This window comes from Delphinapterus leucas, chromosome 20, assembly GCF_059928025.1.
Source record: "Delphinapterus leucas isolate spDelLeu-1000000601 "Yukka" chromosome 20, BTC_Dleu_Yukka2, whole genome shotgun sequence".
NCBI lineage: Eukaryota > Metazoa > Chordata > Mammalia > Artiodactyla > Monodontidae > Delphinapterus > Delphinapterus leucas.
This window is the reverse complement of record NC_143148.1, coordinates 4,090,888-4,116,187: the sequence shown is the minus strand read 5'-3', so window position 1 is coordinate 4,116,187 and position 25,300 is coordinate 4,090,888. Positions and strand designations below refer to the sequence as shown.

Here is a 25,300-nt window from a genome sequence, read left to right as displayed (position 1 = left end):
AACTCATACAACTCAACAACAAAAATACAACCAACCTGATTTTAAAATGAGCAGAGGAAGGGAAGAGACAGTGTTTCAAAGAAGACATACAGAAGGCCAACGGGCATGTTGAAAACATGTTCAACATCACTAATTATTAGGGAAATGCAAGTCCAAACCACTATGAGACCTCGGCCCTGGTGGAATGGCTATTATCAAAAAGGCAAGAAATAAAAAGTGTTGGTGAGGACGTGGGGAAAAGCTATTCTTCATATACTGTTGGTGGGAATGTAAACCGGTGCTGCCACTGTGGAAACCAGTATGGAGGCTCCTTGTAAAATTAAAAATAGAACTACCATATGCTCTAGGTATTCCACTTCTGGGCATTTATCGATGGAATAGAAAAACACTAATTTGAAAAGATATATGCACCCCCGTGTTCATCGCAGCATTATTTATGATAAACAAGACATGGAAACAACCTAAGTGCCCATCAACAGATGAATGGATAAAGAAGATATGATACATCGGGACTCCCCTGATGGCGCAGTGGTTAAGAATCCGCCTGCCCATGTAGGAGACATCGGTCTGAGCCCTGGCGCAGGAAGGTCCCACATGCCGTGGAGCAACTAAGCCCGTGCGCCACAACTACTGAGCCTGCGCTCTAGAGCCCACAAGCCACAACTGCTGAAGCCCGTGTGCCACAACTACTGAGCCTGTGCTCTAGAGCCCGGGAGCCACAACTACTGAGCTCGCACGCCCAGAGCCTGTGCTCCGCAACAAAAGAAGCCACTGCAATGAGAAGCCAGCGCACCACAACGAAGTGTAGCCCCCGCTCGCCGCAACTAGAGAAAGCCCGCGCGCAGCAACGAAGCCAAAAATAAATAAATAACAAATAAATAAATTTATTATTGCATTTTCATTTCCTGTAGGTTAAACGGTGATTTTTGTTGTTGAGATCCTTGATGGAACATCTTCCAGAGACCCATGGATCCCCTCCTTTCCTTCAACCTACAACCATCCCTCCTTCTCCCCTGTACACTCCTCGGTGCTGGGGAATCTGCTAACTTGCAGAAGAGGATGGTCTATAACAGAAGATGTAGGATGGGATCCATGGGTCTGTACAGGATCCAGAGAGTCAGTGTACGCCTGGGGTTGTATATGGGATGTTTTTTTTGACTTACTGGGGTAGACAGGCTGAGCAACCTCGGGTACACCATTACCTTTTTCTGGCTTTGGTGTCCCTGTCAAAGATGTGGGGATCTGGAAGAATCCCCCCAGAAGCCTTGACTCGCTTCCGTTTGCAGATGTCGCCATTGTGGACCCAGAGTCCATGGAAGACCGAATGATGAATGGCGAGGTGAACCCTCCCAGCCCAGACCCGCACCGTAACTTGAGCCCTTCCACATATCCAGCGCTCCTGCCTTCAGATATCATGTCTCAGTACATCATTCTTACCCTTCTCCTCTCAGGACCCTACAGCAGAAGACACACAGGATGTGATACATGCCCACATGAACCGCTGCACCCTCTCAGAGACAATATTCACTCCCATTCCCCTGAGCCCTACGTCCTCCTCCTCTGAGTCCAGTATCTACATGGGACTCAATGTAAACCAAGACCATGCTGAGACCTGACCTGGCCCCAGGCTCTGAGCACACAGAGTGTTACAAAGCAAGGGCCTGTACCTCTTTTTAAAGGGGCTCCTCCATGGACACTCTTCCTTCTCCTCAAACCCAGCCCCCCAGCTCTGAGGCTAACAGTGGAGTCTCAAGACTTGTAGGATGGTCTTCAAAATCCCACAACCCCTTAGTAATCTCCCAGCTATTCTAGGACTCTATTATAACTATCCAGCCATTTCCAGAGATTTTATTGCACTCACCCGCACATACTGGATAGCAAATCATTATCATCCTTTTTCTGAAATTCCACTGAAGCAAATCTAGAAGATCTGCCAGTTGATACTTCAAACTATTCAGTTAAAACAACGACAGCAACAACAACTCTTCTGTAAAATTTTACAAAGATGAAGTATAAAATGAACTTATTTACAAAACAGAAACAGACTCACAGAATTAGAGAACAAACTTATGGTTACCAGGGGGGCAGCGTGGGGGGAGGGATAGATTGGGAGTTTGGGATTGACATGTACACACTGCTATATTTGAAATAAAATGGCTCAGAACCTTTTTTTTTTTTTTAAGATTCCATACATATGTGTTAGCATACAGGGGCAGGACAGGAATAAAGATGCAGACCTAGAGAATGGACTTGACACGGGGAAGGGGAAGGGTAAGCTGGGATGAAGTGAGAGAGTGGCACGGACATATATACGCTACCAAATGTAATACTAGTGGGAAGCAGCCGCATAGCACAGGGAAATCAGCTCGGTGCTCTGTGACCACCTAGAGGGGTGGGATAGGGAGGGTGGGAGGGAGTCGCAAGAGGGAGGAGATATGGGGATATATGTATATGTACAGCTGATTCACTTTGTTATACAGCAGAAACTAACACACCACTGTAAAGCAATTATACTCCAATAAAGATGTTTAAATAAATAAATAAATAAATAAAATGCCTTTGCATGAAAAAATAAAAGCAATGCAAGTAGGTTAAAAAAAAAAAAGATGAAGCATTTCCTGTTTGAGGTATCCAGTACAGTGGCCACTAGCCATACAAGGGTACTTAAATGAAAATTAGATTAAATTAAATACATTTTAAAATTCAGTTCCTCAGCTACACTAGCCAAAATTCAAGTGCTCAGAAACCGCACATACCTGCTCACTGCCACATGGAACACAGCAAATACGTGACACTTTCATCGTTGTAGAACACAATAGCCGTTCTAGATTGATGACGCCAATTTGAAGACAGAATCCATATTCTCACAGAGCTCAGTCTGATGGAAGAGACCTACAGGTAGTGATGATACTTAACATAATATTACGAGATGACCATACCTAGTGGAATGTAAGTAACAAGGAGAATCTCTTCCTGGAAGGACTTATCACCTCAGCTCCGTGAAAATTTCTGCCGGATATATTTTCACCCAGACTCTAAGAATATCACCTCGTGCTTACACGTTTTCTTAGCACCCATCGTTTTCTGGAGAGAAGCCACGCATCTATTCTTAGTACACAATACACTCAGGAAGGTGGCTTTTGCGGAACTCTCCAATCTTACCCTTAATTTTTCATTTTCTAATTTAATCAGTGTCTTCACAAACAGCCCACAAACTACTACATAGAATAAACTAAATGGAGTTAATCTTTAAAAAATTGTGGATCACTATGTTGTACACCTGAAATTTATATAATATTGTTCAATCAACTATACCTCAATTTTTAAAAGAGAACAAAATCCTGCCGTTAGAGAACATGGATGGACCTGCAGGGTATAATGTTTAGTGAAGAAAGTCAGACAGAGAAAGAGAAATACTATATGTTTTCACTTATGTGTGGAATCTAAAAATCAAAACAAATGAACAAATATAACAAAACAGAATCAGACTCACAGATACAGAGAACAAACTAGTGGTTACCTGAGGGAAGAAGAGGGGTGGCGGGGAGCAAAATAGGTGAAAGGGATTAAGAAATACCAATGACCAGTTATAAAATAAGTAAGTCACAGGGATATAATGTACACCACAGGGAATATAGTCAATATTTGATAATACTTTGTTATGGTGTGTAATCTATAAAAATATTGAATCACTGTGTAATACACCTGTAACTAATATAATATTGTAAGTCAACTATACGTCAATTTTTAAAAATTATTAGGTGTTCAAGGAACTTGGAAATACATACATACAGGGAAAAGATGATACAGTATAAGGAAATCCATAAATTTAAAAAAATCATAAAATTAGCATTTTCAATAAAGAAATTTTACTATCATAAAGATGGTTGAGCATTCAAGATAAAATATAACGTTTGGGAATTTTTTTAAACGTAGGAAAGAAGGAAATAAGAAATTCTATGAAAATCATATCCAATATGAAAAAAGAAAATAATTCAATGTATCAAGGTAATAGCAGATTAGATACTGAAGAATAAATTTCTGGTAAACTTAACAATGTAGTCATAGGTGGGTTGAGTCAGAGATTACGTTTCAAGCCTGGCCATTGTTAAATGATCTGAAGAGACAGCTCTAGTCCGAAAATCTTCCAGGAAGCCCAATTCCTCCCCCAGCTGGGCCCCCCACACTGACTTTTTTAAGGTAAGAAGAGCCTGTGTGAGTCACCAGGTGTCCGTCCCGTGGTCAACTTGTACACGACATTAGTTGGGCCACCATCATAACATCCTGTGTGCTTTTCAGGTTTCCTGGGTCACCGCCTTCTCTTCAGCAGAAGCAGTTCTGTGCTGCCCACCATCACCAGCCTGGCGTGTCTTGGTGGGTCAGGCAGGGAACTCTCTGGTGGACACACTGGGCTGGAACACTGAGTCCTCCACAGCAGAGAGCCCTGCTTCCATGGGGGCAAGGTGGACCTTGATGGCTGAGTGCATCTTCAGCCGAGCACAGTCCTGGCCAACGAGGCTCCCAGGCCAGGTGGAAGCAGGAGTGGGGGGCCAGGTCTTACATGAGATGGATTGTCCGTCATAAGCCTTTCTTTCCAGGGTTCTTCTTGATCCAGAGGATCTGGGCACAAGGGGGTGAGTCTTTTCCCCAAACCTTGGGTTGCCATCCACCTCAAATAAGACCTTCCTGTAATAGGAGGGGATATAGCACAGAAGGTAGGGTGGTGGGTTGACGGTGGGACGTCATAACAATATGAGGGTGAGTCTCTTGGGAAGTAGAAAGTGGGGCCCAGGAAAGTCTAGCCCCCGATTCTGGTCCAGAAACCCTTCCTAGACACTCTTCTTCCCTCTGCTGAGCCAGGCTCTAGGGCACCAATAGAAGATTGTGATGCTCAGACCTGGCGTGTCTGGGAGGAATCAGTGTTATCGGAGTGAGGGAAGGAAGCAGTGCCAGAAACAACAGCCCCTCAGAGGACAAGGCAATAACTCAAGTCCTCCAGCAGTTCCATGAGAGCAGGCACTGCAGGTACTACTGCTGCTGTCCTGCTTTCAGAAGAGGGGGAGAACCGTATACCATGCCCCTGAGACTCCAGGAGGTTGTGTTGTAGGCTCCACCGTGTCACGTGTTTCTCGCGTGAGCTGACATCATTTCACTCAACGCAGGTTATTCTTCTATTCATTGTCTACTCTGTCTTGTCTTATGCAACTAATTTTACATTATCAACATCTAGTACGAGTCCGCTAGTCGGCACTTGCTCAAAGTTCTCAGCAGCTGTTTTTCTTGTAGGAGAAGCCATGTCTCTGTGGTGTAGGAATCTCCATGGGGCATGGCTTCCCCTGGGTTGGAAAGGAGCCTTAGAGACGTGGGAAGGAGGAGGAACCTCTGAGCACAGGGAGGGGAAGGGGCTCCCCATTTTCCTCTGTAAGCTGTGCCTCCTTCTCCCCCAGGTGGTCAGGACAAGCCCTCCCTGTCAGCTCGGCCAAACCCTATGGTTCCTCAAGGGCAGCAAGTGACTCTTCAGTAGACTCCCATCTCGGCTTTGACAGGTTCAGCCTGTACAAGGATGATGGAGCCCATGTCCCTGGGCTCCCAGACATAATATTTCAGAACAGCTTCCTCATGGGCCCTGTGACCTCAGCACATGCAGGGCCCTACAGATGTCACGGTTATTACAGTCACTTCCCCTCTGTGTGGTCAGCACCCAGCGAGCCCCTGGAGATCGTGGTCACAGGTCAGAGAGCTCTTGTCCAGAATAGCTACCCGTTGAGCCAATCTTCCTAATCCCAAAGTTTCCTGGTGGAAGTGTCAGTCAGGGTTCAGTCAGAACAACAGGAAGCACTCCAAGTATTTTAGATTAAAGAGTATTTAATGCAGGAACTTGGGTACTATAGTGGGCAGAATAATTGTACCCCATGATGTCCACATCATAATACTCCAAATCTATGAATGTGGTATGTTACATTCCAAGGGAAACGAAATTGGATATGGAACTAATGTTGGTAAGCAGTTGACCTTGAGATGGGGAGATTATCCTGGGTTATCCAGGTGGGCTCAGTGTGATCACAAGGGTCCATATAAGAGAAAGAAGGAGGCAGGAGCGTGAGCATCAGAGTAACAGCGCATAAGAAAGACGCCACCCACCAGCGCTGGCTTCGAAGATAGAGGACAGGGTCATGAAACCAGGAATTCGAGCTGCCTCTCCAAGCTGGAAAAGGTACAGGAACTGATTCTCCCCTAGAGCTCCAGAAGGGAACACAGCCCTGCTGACACCTCGATTTTAACCCAGTGAAACCTGTGTCAGACTTCTGACTCCAAAACTACAAAATCATAGATTTGTGTTCTTTTCAGCCACCATGTTTGTAGCAATTTCTTACGGCAGCAATAGGTAACCAATACAGGTATCCAGGTGACGGATGAGTTAGGAAACCAAACAGGGGAAGCGAGGCTGCCCAGCAATAGGTAAGGGCAGGACGCTGGTGCCACCACTAGGCTGGAGTGACATAAGGAGGGGGCAGTGTTCATAGTGCCAGTCTCAGGGGTGCCCCCACGGAAGCAGGGACCATGGAGAAGGCACGGGCATGGCAGGAGATGAGCCCCTGCCCTGCCCCCCATCCACAGGCACAGGCTGGAGGGACACTGAGAGGTGCTGTAGTCCCTGCCTTACTGCTTAATTTTTACCTCCTACCAGGGGTTCTGATGTGTCAAAAAGAACATGAACCTGGGGGCTTCCCTGGTGGCGCAGTGGTTAGAAATCCGCCTGCCAACGCAGGGGACGCGGGTTCGAGCCCTAGTCCAGGAAGATCTCACATGCTGCGGAGCGACTATGCCCGTGAGCCACAACTACGGAAGCCGTGCACCTAGAGCCCGTGCTCGGCAACAAGAGAAGCCACTGCAGTAAGAAGCCCGCGCACCGCAACGAAGAGTAGCCCCCGCTCGCCGCTACTAGAGAAAGCCCGTGTGCAGCAACAGAGACCCAATACAGCCAAAAATCAATAAATAAAATAAATAAATTTATTTTTAAAAAGATAAATAGGGCTTCCCTGGTGGTGCAGTGGTTGAGAGTCCGCCTGCCGATGCAGAGGACACGGGTTCATGCCCCGGTCCGGGAAGATCCCACATGCCGCGGAGCGGCTGGGCCCGTGAGCCATGGCCGCTGAGCCTGCGCGTCTGGAGTCTGTGCCCCGCAACGGGAGAGGCCGCAACAGTGAGAGGCCCGCGTACCGCAAAAAAAAAAAAAAAAAAAAAAAGATAAATAATTTCTAAGGCTCCAATGTATAGCATGGTGAGTATAATTAACAATACTGTATTCTATACTTAAAAGTTGCTGAGACAGTAGATCTAACCACACACACACACAAAGAAATGGCAATTATGTGAGGTGGTAGAGGCATTAGCTAATGCCACAATGGACCTCGTTCCGCAGCACCGAAGTGTAACAAATCAACATACCGTGCACCTAAACTTACACAATGCTATGTCAGTTACATCTCCATAAAGCTGAGAAAGAGTGATGCCTTGCAATGAAAATGAGACAGCCAGTAGAAAGTCTGATGTGAAATATTTGACTTCTCATACTTGAAGAACTAGTAATAGCCAGGTATCTGTAACCAAATTGATCTGTCTGCCCATCTGTCTATCTACCTACCTACCTACTTATCTACCTATCTATCTAATCTATATTCTCTATCAATCCACCATCTATCTATAGATTACAGGTTTAAATATAGATACAGATATAGATATAGGAAGTTCTTTCTTTAGAGATGGTGAATACCTCCTGAAAAACAATTCCTCTGCATGCTGGCATCGAGATAATCCAAAGCATAAGAGCACACTGCCTGCCTGATTGAGCCCAAACTTGGTCCATGAATTCCGGGGAGGACATGTGGATCCGTAACAGCCAAGGCCACTTGGCTTTTGACTGACGGGTCAATGAAGAAATACCTCTGTCTGTATGGCACCCATCTAATATTCTGTCCCAAGCTCTTCCATTTAGATGTGGGATGTTGTCCAAAGAAGGATTTGAGCCCCATTAGACACTGGTTAAGGAAAACACTCACTTCTCATCTGAAACATAAACAGGGAGATTGATCTCCTCTTAGACTCCACCCAAGAGCTCCCCAAAATGAAGTTCTTTGGAAAGGAACCATTCCTGTGGAGCAATAGATGTAGAAATTCTCTGATGAGCAACTCTGCTGTCATATTTCCTGTGGATCTTACTGTCTCATGAGAATCTGTCATCTGCTGACGTGCACCAACAAGTGGCTAACGGGGCTGAGGCTGGCTGTGTCGGAACCATGGCCCCCAGAGACACCACCCTCTTCTGCCTCGGTGAGTCCTCAAATGCAAGTGGGTTAGAGGGAAAGATGGGGGGATCCCCAAATAGTCAAGGTCTCTCTCAACATGAGAACTCAGTGATTTTAGGAGCTGCAGAGGAGATTCTTATCTCCTTAGTGGAGAGAGACGGTCTTTGCCCAGGTATCTGTAACTACATCTGCCCAAGTCTCAACTCCATGCTAGCCTGTAAGGCTCCATGATCAAGTGGTCAAGTTGACCTTGTGGGGTTCATTCAACCCATGCCATGCTGTCTGGAGACCCATGATGGTTCCAGAGTTCCTACAGATGAGAGCCTCAGGGCTGGAATCTGGAAGATAAAACTAAAAGATGTCTTGTTTACTATGTTTGCTATAGAAGAAAGAAAGGTCAACTGTGGGACTTCCCTGGCAGTCCAGTGGTTAAGAATCCACGCTTCCACTGCAGGGGGTGTGGGTTCGATCCCTGGTCAGGGAAATGAGATCCCACAGGCCCTGCGGTGTGGCCAAAAAATAAAATCATTTTTTAAAATGCCACCTGTGTGTCATTATGTTGGGTGGTTTGTAATCAAGACTGGAGATGTGCGGGTTGAGTTTTCATGGCTGCCTCTCTTCCAGTGCTCTGTCTTGGCCAGAAGATTGAGGCACAGGATGGTAAGTGTTGCCCTAAGTCTCCTCCAGTCGCCCTATACCCTCATGGCAGCTCCAGGATAGAAGAGCAGGAGAAGCAGTCTAAAGCCCAGACGAATTCCAATTTTATTCTTTGTTCTAGCTGTCTCTGCTGTGCTCCCCTTGCATAACTTCCACCTCACTCTGGTATCTTGGGATCCCTCAAACGCATCGTGCTCAGACCTGGATTTAGCCTTTGCCTCTGTTAGGCTGACTGTCCATCAGAGGTGTGCATCTTACTGAATGTTCACGACTGCAGGGATGAGAAAGTCGGGAACCATCTTCCATTGTCCAGCAGCCTCCCTATATCAAATGTACCTGCTTTCACAACCTAACTCTCCCCACTTCTATCCACTTTGCTTCATTTAAAGGGACACTGCCTTAGAGAACTTTACGCAAGTAGCTTCAACTCTCAGAACCAATTTATCTATAAAAGAGAAATAAAAATAATAATGGAATCTATTTCATTGGATCATTGTGAGGCTTAATCGAGATAAACCATGTAAATAAAGTCAGTCACGTATTTGGTAAGTGTGTTACCTGTGATGATGAGGATGAAGGTGATCACGGGGGATAAAAAAGGTACTTGGACTCTATATGAAGGCCCAAGTCTCCACTTTCCTTGATTCATTACTTTTTTTTTTTTTTTTTTTTGGCTGAGGTGGGTCTTCGTTGCTGCGCGCGGGCTTTCTCTAGTTGTGGCGAGCGGGGGCTACTCTTCATCGCGGTGCGCGGGCTTCTCATTGCCGTGGCTTCTCTTGTTGTGCAGCACAGGCTCTAGGCACACGGGCTTCAGTAGTTGTGGCACGTGAGCTCAGTAGTTGTGGCTCACGAGCTCTAGAGCACAGGCTCAGTAGTTGTGGCGCACGGGCTTAGTGGCTCCGCGGCATGTGGGATCTTCCCTGACCAGGGCTCAAACCCATGTCCCCTGCATTGACAGGCGGACTCTTAACCACTGAGCCACCAGGGAAGTCCTGATTCATTACTTTTTTTTTTTTTTTTTTTTTGCGGTACACAGGCCTCTCACTGCTGTGGCCTCTCCCGCTGCGGAGCAGAGGCTCCGGACGCGCAGGCTCAGCAGCCATGGCTCACGGGCCCAGCCACTCCGCAGCATGTGGGATCTTCCCGGACCGGGGCACGAACCCATGTCCCCCGCATTGGCAGGCGGACCCCCAACCACTGCGCCACCAGGGAAGCCCCTGATTCATTACTTTTTAATGCTAATTAATGATACAACATAAGGTTTTCTGAGAAGACGCACTTACTTTATTTACTCTCCTATCTTCCCCAATGAGTAAGCCAAGTTCTATCTAAAATGGATGCTTAAATTATAAATAAAAATGTGACTTTGGGCTAAAAAATAAAATAAGAAATAAAGGGACACTGCCTTAGTCGCACCCTCCTGTAGAACCTGCATATTCTTCTGTAGTACAGTAGCAAGCACTGAGCAGTACTACATTGCTGCTGTATATTCTGTCGCCCCAACTACCTCGTCCTCCTAAGGGGTGAAACCGCTTGTCCATCCATGTCTCCTTTCTTCCAGCTCCTTCTAAAGACTGTAGCCTGGATTATTTGTGTCTTTAAAATACGAATATATTTACCTCCCTCTTAAAGGTCCTCAGTAGTCAATCTTCAGATAAACCTACCCACTTCCCCAGGTCTCTCAAGCTCTGCCCACCTGGCTTGTGACTACCCGTCCAGCTCACCTGCCACTCTCCCTCTGACTCTCTCTGCTTTTCACCCGTGCTGACCTTAATTTAGCTTCTCCTTCACTCCTTGCACCTTATTAACTCGGGGATGTCCTCCATTGTCCTTCTATCTAACTGCAAGGCTCCAAACGTTCCTATCCACGTTGCCTAGGCAAATTTTTTTTTTTAAGGCTGCACTGGGTCTTAGTTGCAGCATTCTGACTTCTCAGTTGTGGCATGTGGGCTTCTTAGTTGCAGCATGCATACAGGATCTAGTTCCCCGACCAGGGATCGAACCTGGGCCCCCTGCATTGGGAGTGCGGAGTCTTACCTACTGCGCCACCAGGGAAGTCCCTGCCTAGGCAATTCTTCCTCATCCTCACATAGCAGCTGAACGCTCATGTCTGTTATCAGATCTCCAAGTTCTACACCTTCAGAACTGCAGACCATACATCATGACCTACAGTTGCATCCTGGTTTATTTTTTAAATTAATATCTGACTTTTTTCTACATCATCATTCTTAAAGGTAGGGGTCTGTTTAGGTCAGCATTTCTCAACCTCAGTACTATTGACATTTGAGACTGGATGATCCTTTGTTTTAGGGGCAGTCCTGTGAAGTATAGGATATTAAGCAACATCTCATCCTCTACCCGCTACATGCCAATAGTATCTTCCACCACAACTGTGACAGCCAAAGATGTCTCCAGATATTGACAGACTGTCCCCTGGCAGGGAGAACTGTCTGTCTCCTGTTGAGCGCCACTGGTTTAAGCCATGATAGTAGATAAACAATGTGCTGAGTTAATGGAGGCATCTCTCTGTGTATCTCGGAATAACAAATACGTGGGAGGTATTGGTGAGTGAACGCTACTGGACGTAAGGAAGTCCTGCAGGGCTCGTCTTGCTTCACAACAGTCCTGCTGAGGACGGCAAACTCCCTTGTTTCCCCTTCACAGAGCTGCAGTTGAGCACATCACTATCAGGTCTAAAACAGATGATACACCTTGACAAAGGGAACCAGCAGATTCTGGGTATCCCTCCCCCCGTTTGCTAGTTTCTGTATAGGGGTTAAAGCCAAGGACAGAAGCTTCAACATGCAAAGTCACTCGCTTAACGCCACTCCGTGTGAATGCACTGGTGCCAAGAAGCTAACCCGCACCTTCGGGTACCCCAAAACATTCCCAAATCCCGTTCCATCCTAAACCGCACTCCCAGAGCAGGAGTTTCCAAGTCCCAGCCTTTCCGCCCTCTCTCACAGAACTAATCACCATATCCGTCAGACACTTGGCTGTCCCCCACACTGCATTCTCTAACTGCTGCAGGAGAGACAGCTCTCCCCCATCTGCAGAGGAGCTGGAGTGAGACAGTCCTAGTTTGCCAGACCAGGCTGCACCACTCTTCAGTTTGTGGTCTTGAGCAATGGGCACGGTTTCCCCAAGCTTCAGCACCCTTACGTTAGAGTGAAGAGCAGAATTGCATTCTCATAAGGATTACCATGGCAACAAAACACCAAACAAACTGCCGGGCAGACCAGCGGTTGCTAGGGGCTGCAGAGAGGGTAGGATTAACGTGGATGGGGTCTCCTCTGCGGGGCGATGAAAATGGAAGTAGACGGAGGTGATGACTGCACGACACTGTGAATGTACTAAATGCCACCGAATTGCATACGTTAAAAATGGTTAACCTTACGTTACGTAAATTTCATCTGAATAAAAAATATATATAACAAGGAAGGAATTCAGTTCCTCAAAAAATCCTTCAGTTCTTAAAAGCTAAATGTCCAATCCAGCAATTCCACTTGCATATATATAACAAAAGAAATTGAAAGCAGGGATTCTAACAAGATATTTATACACCCATGTTCATAGCAACATTATTCACAATAGCCAGAAGGTGGAAACAACCCAAATAGCCATTGACATGAATGTATAAGTAAAACGTGGTCTATACAAACAGTGGAATATTATTCAGCCGTAAAAAGGAAAGATATTCTGACATGGGCTACAACATGGATGGATCTTGATGACATTACACGAAGTCAAATATGCCAGACACAGAAAGACAAATATTGTGTTATTCCACTGACACAAGGTACGTAGGATAGGGAAATTCATAGAGACAGAAAGTCAATTAGAAGTGACCAGGGCCTAAGGAAAGAGAGAGTGGAGAGTTGCTGCTTAATGGTTACAGGGTTTTTGTTTGAAATCATGAAAAAGTCCTGAAAGTAGATGGTCGTGATGGTTGCACAATAGGGTGAGTGTAATTAATGCCACTGAGCTGTGCACTTAAAATTGGTTTACTGCTGCTTCCCACTAGCTATTTTACATTTGGTAGTGTGTATGTGTCGATGCTACTCTCACTTCGCACCAGCTTCCCCCTCCCTTGCCAAAAAAACGGTTTAAATAGTAAATGTTGTGTTTAATAACACATTTTATTTCACCACAATTAGAAAATACTAAAAACAAATATTTTAAAGGCAGGAAATATAAGTCCATCACACCTTAATTTATTTGTTCCCCGCTAGTGAAAGAAAGAAGTATGGTTTCTCCATGGCAGGGCACCTGAGTCTGGGCTCTATTTTCTTCTAGGGAATCTTTCCATTCCTACCATATCTGCCACGCCCGGTTCTGTGATTCCCTGGAATGAGTCTGTGAAGATCCTGTGTGGGGGAACTCCTGAGTCTTACCTGTACCAACTGGAGATCCTGGGAAACTCCACATACAAAGTGGTGGAGAAGAAATGGGGATTTCAGAAGACAGCTGAGTTTGTCATTAAACACATGGATACAAATACTGCAGGACGTTATCAGTGCCGATACAGAAAACAGTACAGCTGGTCAGTGCATAGTGAAGCCCTGGAGCTGGTAGTGACAGGTAAGGCCTGTCTCTGACCCTCAGCTCTTTTTCCTTGCTTATCTTTTCAGAGATGCTATTTTTAGAACAGTTTCAGATTTCCAGGGAAACGGAGGAGATACAACAGAGTTCCCACATACCCAGCACCCAGGTGCGAACATTTTCCTTTAGTATGATACACCCCTTACCATTAATGAACCAATATTGATACAGTATAATGAGCCAACGTTCATTGAGATTTCCTTCGTGGTTACCCAACCTCCTTCATCTATTCTGGGATCCCATCCCACACTGCATTTAGTCGTCATGTCTCTTTAGTTCCCTCTTGGCTGTGGAAGTTGCTCAGACTTTCCTTGTCTTTGATGACCTCGACAGTTTTGAGGGGTGCTGCTCTGGTGTTTTTCAGGATGCCCCACTATTGGACGTTGTCTAATGTTTTACTCATGGTAAGACAGGGGCTATGGATCACGGTGAAGATGACCACCAAGGCCCAGTGCCATTTTTTTTTTTTTTTTTTTTTTGCGCTACGCAGGCCTCTCACTGTTGTGCCCTCTCCCGTTGCGGAGCACAGGCTCTGGACGCGCAGGCTCAGCGGCCACGGCTCACGGGCCCAGCCGCTCCGCGGCACGTGGGATCCTCCCGGACCGGGGCACGAACCCGCGTCCCCTGCATCGGCAGGCGGACTCTCAACCACTGCGCCACCAGGGAAGCCCCAGCGCCATTTTTAATCATATCATAGCAAGGGTACGTACTATACCAGTGAATACGGCTGTTGACGCTGAGCTCGCATACCCGGCTGAGACGGTGTTTGTCAGGCTTCTCCACTGTAACACGTCTCTTCCTCCCACCCTCCCTTTCCATGTGGAAGGAAATCACTATCTGCATACCTAAGGAGTGAGGAGTTACGCTCCTGCGGTATGCGTCCAGCCCTCAGTTTGAAGCTCTGTCCTCAGGGTGGCCTAACCCCGTGTTTCTAGAAGGTTGCACCCTGAGTTTCCAGGTTCTTCTACCTTTTCTTCTTATACAAAGAATAAAAAGAATATCCTTCAGCCCCTGCCATAACTCCTCAGACTCTCCGGATACCATTCCCTCTCTTCCCCAACATATGGCTTGTGATACTGTAACTTATACCAAGAAACATATATTCGGTCTTCATCCTCGTTCCTGGCACAGAGCTCCCCAAACCTTTGGGACTCCCTGAGCGATGAGCAATAAAGGTGTCTTCATTTTCATAAGAAATCCCTTTCAACCACACCTGACTTTATGTTAATGAGGTGACTTTTGGAAAGCACCTAAAGATGGGGGCTGGTTGCCAGGGGTCATGGGACAGTTGGAACTTTCAGCCCCACCTCACCTGACCTCCAGAGAGGGCAGAGAGGCTGGAGGTTAAATCAATCACCAATGGCCAAAGACTTAAAGAGTCTTGCCTATGTAACGAAGCCCTATGCACCTCTTCCATCTGGCTGTCCCTGATACATGCTTTCACAATAAACCAAAAATCTAGTAAGTAAACTGGTTTCCTGAGTTCTGTAAGCCACCCTAGCAAATAAATTGAACCCAAGAACTGGGTCCTGGGAACTTCTGATTTATAGCCATTGTGTCAGAAGCACAGGTGACAACCTAGGCTTTTGATTGGCGTCTGAAGTGGGGGTGGTCTTGTAGGACTGAGCTCTTAACCTGGAGCCCTAAACCTGGGGGATCTGACGTTATTTCCAGGGAGAGAGTGTCAGAATTGAGTTGACTTGGGCTTCCCTGGTGGCACAGTGGTTGAGAGTCCGCCTGCCGATGCAGGGGACGCGGGTTCGTGCCCCGGTCCAGGAAGATCCCACATGCCGCGGAGCGGCTGGGCCCGTGAGCCACAGCCGCTGAGCCTGCGCGTCCAGAGCCTGTGCTTCGCAACGGGAGAGGCCACAACAGTGAGAGGCCCGCGTACCGCAAAAAATAAATAAATAAATAATTGAGTTGACTTGTGAGATGCCCAGCTGGGGTCTCATAATTGCTCGGGGGTGTGGGGAGAAACCCACACACTGCAATTGGGAACAGAATCGTGTGGCACTTCTGGCTTTAGAGACTAGATCTCTCTCTCTCGAAGATGGCATCTCATCTGCTTGCTTGATCAGCTCTATCTACAGTAACTGGGGACAGAGTATAGATCCTGTAGTAGTGAAATGGGATGTTACCACCTCCCGTTCCGTTGCAGCAGGAAATGTCAGCTTCTTCGCTTCTCTTAGCATGGATCCAACATGAGCGGCGGGGATCCAGGGGGATGACACAAAATCTTGCTAACAGCTCACTCCCTGCTCTTTTAGGCTTGTATGACAAACCCTCCCTCTCCACTAATGGGTACCTCGTGGTGATGCCAGGGGAGAATGTTTCCCTCCGGTGCAGCTCAGCACACATCTCGTTCAATAGATTTTCACTGAGCAAGGAGAGAAGGGCCGTTCTGTCACAGCACCAAAACGGGGGACGCTGGGGTGACTTCATTCTGGGTCCTGTGAACCTCAGCTTCTCAGGGATCTACACATGCTACAGTTGGTACAGTGGCAGCCCTTATGTATGGTCAGCCCCCAGTGATGCCCTGCAGCTTGTGGTCACAGGTAAGTGCACCCCCGCCCACACGTATGTCCTCTTCCTCAGGGCTCTGGCTGACTGTTCAGGGCCTTGGCATCAGGCAGGAATACAAAGAGATGCACTAAGAAAGAACAGTGGGGCAGGAGAGAGTCATTACTCAGAGCACCACGAAGAGAGAAGCACTTCTCTATCCATTCTTCTGTTGATGGACATTTAGGCTGCTTCTGTGTCTTGGCTATTGTAAAAGCACTGCAGTGAACGCTGGGGTGCATGTATCCTTTCGGACCATGTCTTTCTCCAGATATATGTCCAGGAGTGGGATTGAAGGATCATACGGTAGCTGTATTTTTAGTTTTTTAAGGAGCCTCCATACCAATTTACATTCCCACCAACAGTGTAGGAGGGTTCCCTTCTCTCCACACCCTCTCTGGCAGAAGATGTGGTACATATATACAATGCAATATTACTCAGCCATAAAAAGGAATGAAATAATGCTATCTGCAGCAACATGGATGGACCTAGAGATTGTCATACTGAGTGAAGTAAGTCAGACAGAGAAAGATAAATATCGTGTGATATCGCTTATATGCGGAATCTTTTCTTTAAAAAAATGACACAAATGAACTTATTTACGAAACAGAAACAGACTCACAGACTTAGAGAACGAACTTATGGTTACCAGTGGGGAAGCGGGGGGGATAGTTAGGGAGTTTGGGACTGACAGGTACACGCTGCTATATTTAAAATGAATAACCAACAAGGCCCTACTGTACAGCACAGAGAACTCTGCTCAATACTATGTAACAACCTAAATGGGAAAAGAATAGATACATGTATAACTGAATCACTTTGCTGTACACCTGAAACTGTCACAACATTATTAATCGACTGTACTCCAATATAAAATAAATATTTTAAAAAATGAGAGAGAGAGAAGAAGCACTTCTCACCCACATCACATTTGACTTTCACATGCTCTCCTTGAGTTTTCCAGTTTCCTTTGAAAACACATGGCCTGTTGAGAAAGGAGAGGCCAACGTTTGGAGTCACATTAAGGGGTGTTGTTGAGATAGGAGATGCCAGACACAAGTTTTGACGAATCCACTTCCTTTTTCACATGCTTAGTTGCAGCTGAGAATCCTGAAACTAACCTATAATACTAGAATCCACTCGGAGTGGGTGACTGAGGAAGACTCTAAAAAAACTCTATCGAGGGCCTTCCCTGGTGGTCCAGTGGTTAAGACTCGGCGCTTCCACTGCAGACAGCACAGGTTCCATCCCTAGTCGGGAAACCAGATTCCAGATGCCGTGCTGTGCAGCCAAAAAAAAAAAAAAACAAAAACCCTCTATCAAGAGCTTCACTTTTGGGAATTCACTAGTGGTCCAATGGTTAAGACTCGGGGCTTTCACTGCCATGGACCCCCTGGCTGGGTAACTAAGATCCTGCAAGCCACGCGGTGTGGTCAAAAAAAAAAAAGTTTCATTTTTATATTGTTTGCACGCATCACCGCCCAGAGGGAGAAAACGAAGAGTCACAGCAGAGGAAAGCAGCTGCTAACTGCTGAGTGGGAGTGACCACACTTGTCTCTCTTATGTACCTTGTCCAGTCATTCTACAAGCTAAGCAAATATGCTAGTCATGGCACTGTGAGATCACACAGACAGAATGGTCTTTTCAACGAATGTTGCAGGGACAACTGGGAAACAGGGGAGGAGGGGTGAATTCATTAGCCTTTTCCTTTAGAGTAGATAATCAGTGAATCTTGTTTTAGAAATCACCTCCTATCCAACATCAAGGTGGTATTACCTTCTCAAACTTGAAACATTTTGCACTTCGCAGTTAGGAACTCCAAATCCACTTGGAACTGATTTCTATATTTTAACAGGAGCGAGTTACTAGGATTTCTCAGCATTGTAATTTCACACTATTTTATTACATCTTGAGAGGAATAGAGGCCCATGAAGTCCATAAAACAAATGGAGAAATCTTTTTAAAGGTTCAGTGAACAGAAATGTCTGGTGAAAGGTCACACAATAGTGGAGATAAATTTTCCCTAAGTTTTTGCGTTCTGTTTTGTTTTTGTTTTTTGTGTTTTGTTTCTTCGGCGGCATGGCATGCGGGATCCTGGTTCCCTGAGCGGGGATTGAACCCGTGTCCCCTACAGTGGAAGCACAGAGTCTTACCTCCTGGATGGCCAGGGAAGTCCCAAATTTTTCTCTAAGCTTATCTGAAATGTTTCTCCTACTTGCTTCCCAGATACCAGCCATCCTGTACCCTTTGTCATGTATGAGAAAGGAACACACATTGTTCTGTGGGGTGAAGATGACGTAGAGGAGAGACTTTCAGACTCTGGATCCATGAAGATGTTGCAGGGACATGATTAGACAGTCAGTGACACTGCCACGTGAGGAGGGAATGAAAAGCAAACACAGCATGCTCATACCCACCTCCTCCCCGTTTTATAAGACTCCCCGGGGAACCACACCCTTGGACCTACGTTTAATATGAAGTAGGGTGCTCATGAATGCATGCACGTGTGGAGGAGGGGGTCCCAGTGAAACCACAAATAGGGAAATGAGCTCCCCTTCCAGGGCTCTTGGGATGGGATGGAATGAAACATGACCAGTGATCATTCATCTCTTCTAATTACGTCTCTAGATACCACGAACCAAGATTACACGACGGAGAACTTGATTCGAATGGGCATGGCAGGGCTGCCCCTGGTGGTTCTCTTGGTCATTCTGGCTGAAAATTGGCTTGGCCGTCAGGTTCCACACAAGGAAGACCAGCAAGAACTGCCTGAACTGAGCTGCAGTAGACAGAAAACTCAGACAGAATGGACCTTTGGACTAACTCCAAAGGGTCACCAGGTAGACACCAGGCACTGAATACAACAGCCAGCACTTGTGGAGTCCTGGAAAGCTCCATGGAGAACACAAGGGAGAACGAGGTGCTAACCAGCTTGGATCCCTTTGCAAACCAATCAAATGGTATTTTCTTATATGAATCTGATATATTTGCAGCCCACCCTGCTAGACTTTGGTGATAAAATTCTCAGTACAGGGCCTTCCCTGGTGGTGTAGTGGATAAGGCTCCACGCTCCCAATGCAGGGGGCCCGGGTTCAATCCCTGGTCAGGGAACTAGATATACCACATGCATCCCGCAACTAAGAGTTTGCATGCCACAACTAAGGAGCCCGCCTGCCGCAACTAAGGACCCCACGTGGTGCAAATAAGGAGCCCGCCTGCCGCAACTAAGGACCCCACGTGGTGCAACTAAGGAGCCAGCAAGCTGCAAATAAGGAGCGCATTTGCCGCAACTAAGACCCAGTGCAACCTAATAAATAAATAAATATTTTTTAAAAATATCAATATAATCTTTGCTTAACTTTTCCTGTGATTAAAAAAATAATGCAAAGCATTCTCAATTCTCCTTGCTGTTTTTCACCCCTCCTCCACACAAGTTCTGGCTCATACATTCATTTTGTCTTGAACTTATCAGCAAAACCAAATACCATTACATCCTCCTGATAGAAGACCTTAACACCTAGAATTCCATTAATTACAAAGGCTAATAATTAATTATGAATACTGTCCACTCAACGTACCATATATTCCACACCATAACTGTGCTTCTAGCTTTCCCTACAGTAACATTTGTGTTAACACATGCTTTTCCGACTCTTAAGAAGACTCTCCTGTTCTTATGAAACTAACCCACTTCAAAATGTCTCATGCCTCCAACGCAAAGTAAACAGACTTGTGAAAGCAGCCAAACAAGCATCTCCTTTGGATCATCTCAGTACTTCAAGTTACTCAGTCTATCGATTCATCTTTTTGTAGTATGCATCATGACGTCTAGAAAACATGAAGTACTGGATCTATTTATTGAGATCATGAATAAATAAGTTAGTGACTGAGCCAGATAAACAAGGAAATGTTAGTGGCTCAGCCGAATAAACAACAGGGAAGTGCCACAGTTGCAGAGGAGGACTAATGAGAGTCTTTATATCACATCCAAACCGACCAGAGAAATGCAAGGCAGTTTGTTTCCAAGAGAGGGAAAAGATTAGCTTCACATACGTGGTTTTGTCTATGGTAGGGCCTCGTTTGGAAAAGGGGTTCTGAGAATAAAAGGGGCCTGCACTCCTAGGAAAATGATTGATCTTTCTGTAGCCACGATGACAAGTGGCCAACAGAATGGGTTTATAACCCATCGTCAACGACCACTCACGTTGGCCATTCAACCAATCAGACAGCTCCCTGCTTCTCACTGTCAGCCAATCAGAAACAGGTTCACTCCAGTAAGCACACCGGTGAGAGACAGCCAATCCAAATAGACTCCGTCGAACAAACATGCTTTTACGGATAATGTTCAAACCAGAAGAGCCCCTGAAAATCCACATTTCCCAAAAACCCTGTATAGGATCAGCAGTAGGCTCTGCTCAGAGACACCATGTCTGTCCAGCATAACTCTCCCTTACTACGGTAATTATAAATTCGGCTTTGCCTTCTTATTTCAGACACTGAGTAGCGAGTGCATTAGCCTTTGGCAGTTTATGTATTAGACTGATTTAAGTTAAGTATAAGGTCTTTGCTTAAGGGCAAGGTGTATGGCGGCTTATAATCCATGACTTTAAGGTTTTTTTTTTAATTTTTATTGGAGTATAGTTGCTTTACAATGTTGTGCTAGTTTCTGCTGTACAGCAAAGGGAATCAGTTATACATATACATATACATATATCCACTCTTTTTTAGATTATTTTCCCATATACATGACTTTCGGTTCTATGTTAGGCATTATGCTGGTCGTTTCATTTATATGAGCATACTGTAATGCCGTGAATTTTAATTTAATCAATTTTAATTAAATCAATCGTGACAGTCATGTCACACGAGCAAACAGAGGCTCGGGAATGGTATGATTTGGATAATGATATGAAGATGTGGACACAGAGTTTCAGTCTGGGAAGATGAAAAATTCTAGAGATGGATGGTGGTGATGATTGCATGATGATGTACATGTCCCAGTTGCCACTCAACTGTACACTTAAACATGGTAAAGGCGGGCTTCCCTGGTGGCGCAGTGGTTGAGAGTCCGCCTGCTGATGCAGGGGACACGGGTTCGTGCCCCGGTCCGGGAAGATCCCACATGCCGCGGAGCGGCTGGGCCCGTGAGCCATGGCCGCTGAGCCTGCGCGTCCGGAGCCTGTGCTCCGCAACGGGAGAGGCCACAACGGTGAGAGGCCCGCGTACCGCAAAAAAAAAAAAAAAATGGTAAAGGTGATAAGTTTCATGTATGTGGAGCTTTTTACCATAATTTTAAAAAACTTTTAAAAATGGTTAAAATGGTAAATTTTGTGTTATGTATGTGTTGCCACAATTTTTAAAAAGTTCTTTGTGGTCTATAGAAACTGAAAGTAGATTAGTGGTTGCCCAAAGCTGGGAGAGTGAGGGGGTATTGGACAGTGAGTGCTAGTGGGTATTGGAGGGGTTTTTTTTGGGGGGGGTAATTAAAAAGTTCTGAAATTAGATTATGGTGATGGTTGAGCAACTCTCAATATAATAAAAACCACTGAATTCTACACTTTAAATGGTAAATTGTATAGTATGTAAATTATATCTCAATTAAGTTGAGTTTCTTCAACTATCAAAAATGATTAAATTATTAGTAACACCCTCAGTGGTTGAGTCATGACTTGAAATCCATCATCTCCAACAGGGCTTACAGTGTGCATACGGGGATAGTCCTAGGAGCACAGGTGTGAGCTTAAGGTGAAAACTGGGGCTGGACTAAACAGATACAGAGAAGTACCTGAGAAACCAGAGGCAAACTTAGGGAGAATGGATGGGATGATTGCCCTTAGTATGTGGTGTCCAGGGAAGACACTCCAGGTTCAGAGCATATTCCCCTAAGATGATCACCCAACCCCTCTAATGAGCTGGATAAAACATGGCATTTAGTTAACTTATTTGTGCTTCAGTTCCTTATCTGGAAATGGTGGAGTAAATGCTATCAACTTCATCGGGTTATCATGAGAATTCAATGAATGAATGATGCCAGCCACTCAGAACAGTGCCTACACATAGGAAATGTTTTTCAAGTCTGGTTACCAGAAACCTTGCCTCTCAAGATGATTTTATCTTCAGATCTTTGCACACTGCTGGAATAAACTGTTCCACTCTGAGTTGGTGAGCTCCATAGCAGAAAATAGAGAAGGAAAGTATCATTACTATTATGTGATGTGGGGGTAGCACTCGCCCCCATTTCCATACCAACTTCAAGAATTACTATAAGTAACCAAGAGAGTGTGTTATTGACCAAATAATAGACAAATAGATCAATAGAATGGAATAGATAGCTCAGAAATAGACCCACATAAATATAGTCAACTGATTTTTCACAAAGGAACAAGAGCAATACAGTGGAGCAAAGAGGCTCTCTTCAACAAACGGGGCTGGAACACCCGGACATCCACATGCAAAAACATGAATCTAGACAGACCTTACACCCTTCACAAAAGTGAACTCAAAATGGATCACAGACCTAAATGTAAAACGAAATCTACAAAACTCTTAGGAAAAAACATAGACGATCTTGGGTTTTGTGATGCCTTTTTAGATACAACACCAAAGACAGGATCCATGAGAGGAAAAATCGATAAGCTGGGATTGATTAAAATTTAGAAATGCTACTCTGTGATAGACGGTATCAAGAGAAATGAAAAGCCACGGACTGGAAGAAAACATCTGTGTTTTCTTTTTTCGACCTTTTTTTACACCACATTCGACCCTTTTTTACACCACACATAGAAGCTTAAAGTGGATTAAAGACTTAAACACAGGGACTTCCCTGGTGGTGCAGTGGTGAAGAATCCGCCTGCCAATGCAGGGTACACAGCTCCAAGCCCTGGTCGGGGAAGATCCCACATGCCGCGGAGCAACTAAGCCCGTGGGCCACAACTACTGAGCCTGCATGCCACAACTACTGAAGCCTGTGTGCCTAGAGCCCGTGCTCCTCAACAAGAGAAGCCACTGCAATGAGAAGCCTGCGCACCACAATGAAGAGCAGCCCCCGCTCGCCACAACTAGAGAAAGCCCGCATGCAGTAACGAAGACCCAACGCAGCCAAAATATATATATAAATAAATTTATTTTTTTTTAAAAAGACTTAAACATAAAACCCCAAACACTAACACTCCCAGTAGAAAACATAAGAAAAAATGTACCTCAACATTGATCTTGTCAATAATTTTTTTGGATATGACACCAAAAGCACAGGCAACAAAAGCAAAAATACACAAGTGGCACTACAGAAAACTAAAAAGATTCTGCACAGCAAAGGAAACCATCCACAGTGGGACACCACCAGCCCCAGGATCCCTGGGGTCCCACAAGAAGCCACCCTGGGACCTGGGCCTGCCCACCAGTGGGTAAGCAGCCACCACACGAGGCAGGGCCTGACAGTCAAACAGGCAAGGGTCCACACAACCTACCAGTGCACCACAGATACAGGGAAGATGACACACAGATGGCCAACAGGCACATGAAAAGATGCTCAACATCTCTAATTATCAGAGAGGTGCAAATCAAAACAACACTGAGATATCCCCTCACACCTGTCAGAATGGCCACCATCAAAAAGTCTACAAATAATAAATGCTGGAGAGGGTGGGGAGAAAAGGTAACCCTCCTACACTGTTGGTGGGAATGTAAATTGGTGTAGGCACTATGGAGAACAGTATGGAGGATCCTCAAAAAATTAAAAATAAAACTACCATATGATCCAGCAATTCCACACCTGGGTATACATCCGGAACAAATGAAAGCACTAATTCAAAAACATACATGCATCCTAACGTCCATAGCAACACTATTTACAATAGTCAGGACACAGAAGCAACCCCAGTGTCCATCAACAGACGACTGGATTAAGAAGATGTGATATATGTGATAGATACACGCGCACACACGCAAGCACGCATGCACACACACACACACACAGTGGAATATTACTCAGCCATAAAATAGAATGAAATTCTACCATTGGCAGCAACATAGATGAACCTAGAGAATATTATGCTTAGTGAAATAAGTCAGACAGAGAAAGACAAATACTATATGCTATCACTTACATGTAGACTCTAAAAAATAATACAAATGAATGTATATGCAAAACAGAAACAGACTCACAGACATAGAAAACAAACTAGTGGTTACCAAACGGGAGAGGGAAGGGGGTCCGGACAAATATAGGGTATGGGATTAAGAGATACAAACTAATATGTATAAAATAGATAAGCAACAAGAATACACTATATAGCACAGGGAATTATAGCCATTATCTTGTAATAATTTATAATGGAGGATAATCTGCAAAAATAGTGAATCACTGTGCTGTCCACCTGGAACAAATCCAATACTGTTGATCAACTATACTTCAATTAAGTAATTAATTTAAAATTATTTAGACCCTTAAAAAAAGAACAATGGACACATTTTGCATTTAAAATATATTAAGTACTTAATATATTATTATACTACTTAATATTTGAATATTAACACTTAATATTTAAGTACTTAATATTTTAAAGTACTAATATTTTAATATTTAATTTCTGCTTTATAACAGACTAAAGGAATGTCATTATGTAACAAATAAAATGTATTTTTGCTTAAAAGTATTATTTATTGAAACATTATATCAAATCTTTGAAGAAGGCAGTATTATCATCGCTTAAAAATATTATTTATTGAAACATTATATCAAATCTTTGAAGAAGGCAGTATTGTCATTGCTTAAAAATATTATTTATTGAAACATTATATCAAATCTTTGAAGAAGGCAGTATTACCATTCCATTCTGATGGAACCAGTTAACATCCAAGCATATGAATGCACACAAGGGAGCCAAAGTTAAACACCTATTTTTTTTTTATTTATTTTTTTTTTTTGCGGTGCGCAGGCCTCCCACTGCTGTGGCCTCTCCCGTTGTGGAGCGCAGGCTCAGCGGCCATGGCTCCCGGGCCCAGCCGCTCCGCGGCACGTGGGATCTTTCCGGACCAGGGCACGAACCCGTGTCCCCTGCATCGGCAGGCGGACTCTCAACCACTGCGCCACCAGGGAAGCCCAAACACCTATTTTTTTAAATCATTCTGAGGCTTTTACTCTGCACACTACCCTATGCTTTCCCTGGGCATAATGT

General features: G+C 45.0%; 2 protein-coding genes across 6 annotated transcripts in view; one reads left to right on the top strand and one right to left on the bottom strand.

The window, feature by feature from the left end:
• NLRP7 (NLR family pyrin domain containing 7) overlaps window positions 1-25,300 on the bottom strand; it is a 119,634-nt gene that overhangs the window by 37,842 nt on the left and 56,492 nt on the right. The gene's annotated exons all lie outside the window — the stretch shown is intronic.
• FCAR (Fc alpha receptor) lies at window positions 8,223-19,515 on the top strand. Of its 4 annotated transcripts, XM_022586023.3 has the most exons (6): window positions 8,236-8,331; window positions 8,931-8,966; window positions 13,260-13,544; window positions 15,833-16,120; window positions 18,351-18,481; window positions 18,753-18,862. In XM_022586023.3, exons 1-5 carry the CDS (start codon window positions 8,298-8,300, stop codon window positions 18,476-18,478), a joined length of 771 nt encoding a protein of 256 aa, XP_022441731.1. In that variant the 5' UTR covers window positions 8,236-8,297; the 3' UTR covers window positions 18,479-18,481; window positions 18,753-18,862. The 4 variants fall into 4 exon arrangements, with proteins under 4 accessions (XP_022441730.1, XP_022441731.1, XP_030617191.1 ...); XM_022586021.3 differs by lacking the exon at window positions 18,351-18,481 and having other exon boundaries at window positions 8,238-8,331; window positions 18,753-19,515; XM_022586022.3 differs by lacking the exons at window positions 8,931-8,966; window positions 18,351-18,481 and having other exon boundaries at window positions 8,223-8,331; window positions 18,753-19,515.

Bases quoted from the DNA above. Each gene is read 5' to 3' on its own strand.
- FCAR (XM_022586021.3), top strand. From the start codon at position 8,298: ATGGCCCCCAGAGACACCACCCTCTTCTGCCTCG. The intron at 8,332-8,930 runs GTGAGTCCTCAA...CCTCTCTTCCAG, and splicing joins CACCACCCTCTTCTGCCTCG to TGCTCTGTCTTGGCCAGAAG. The intron at 16,121-18,752 runs GTAAGTGCACCC...TTACGTCTCTAG, and splicing joins CCTGCAGCTTGTGGTCACAG to ATACCACGAACCAAGATTAC.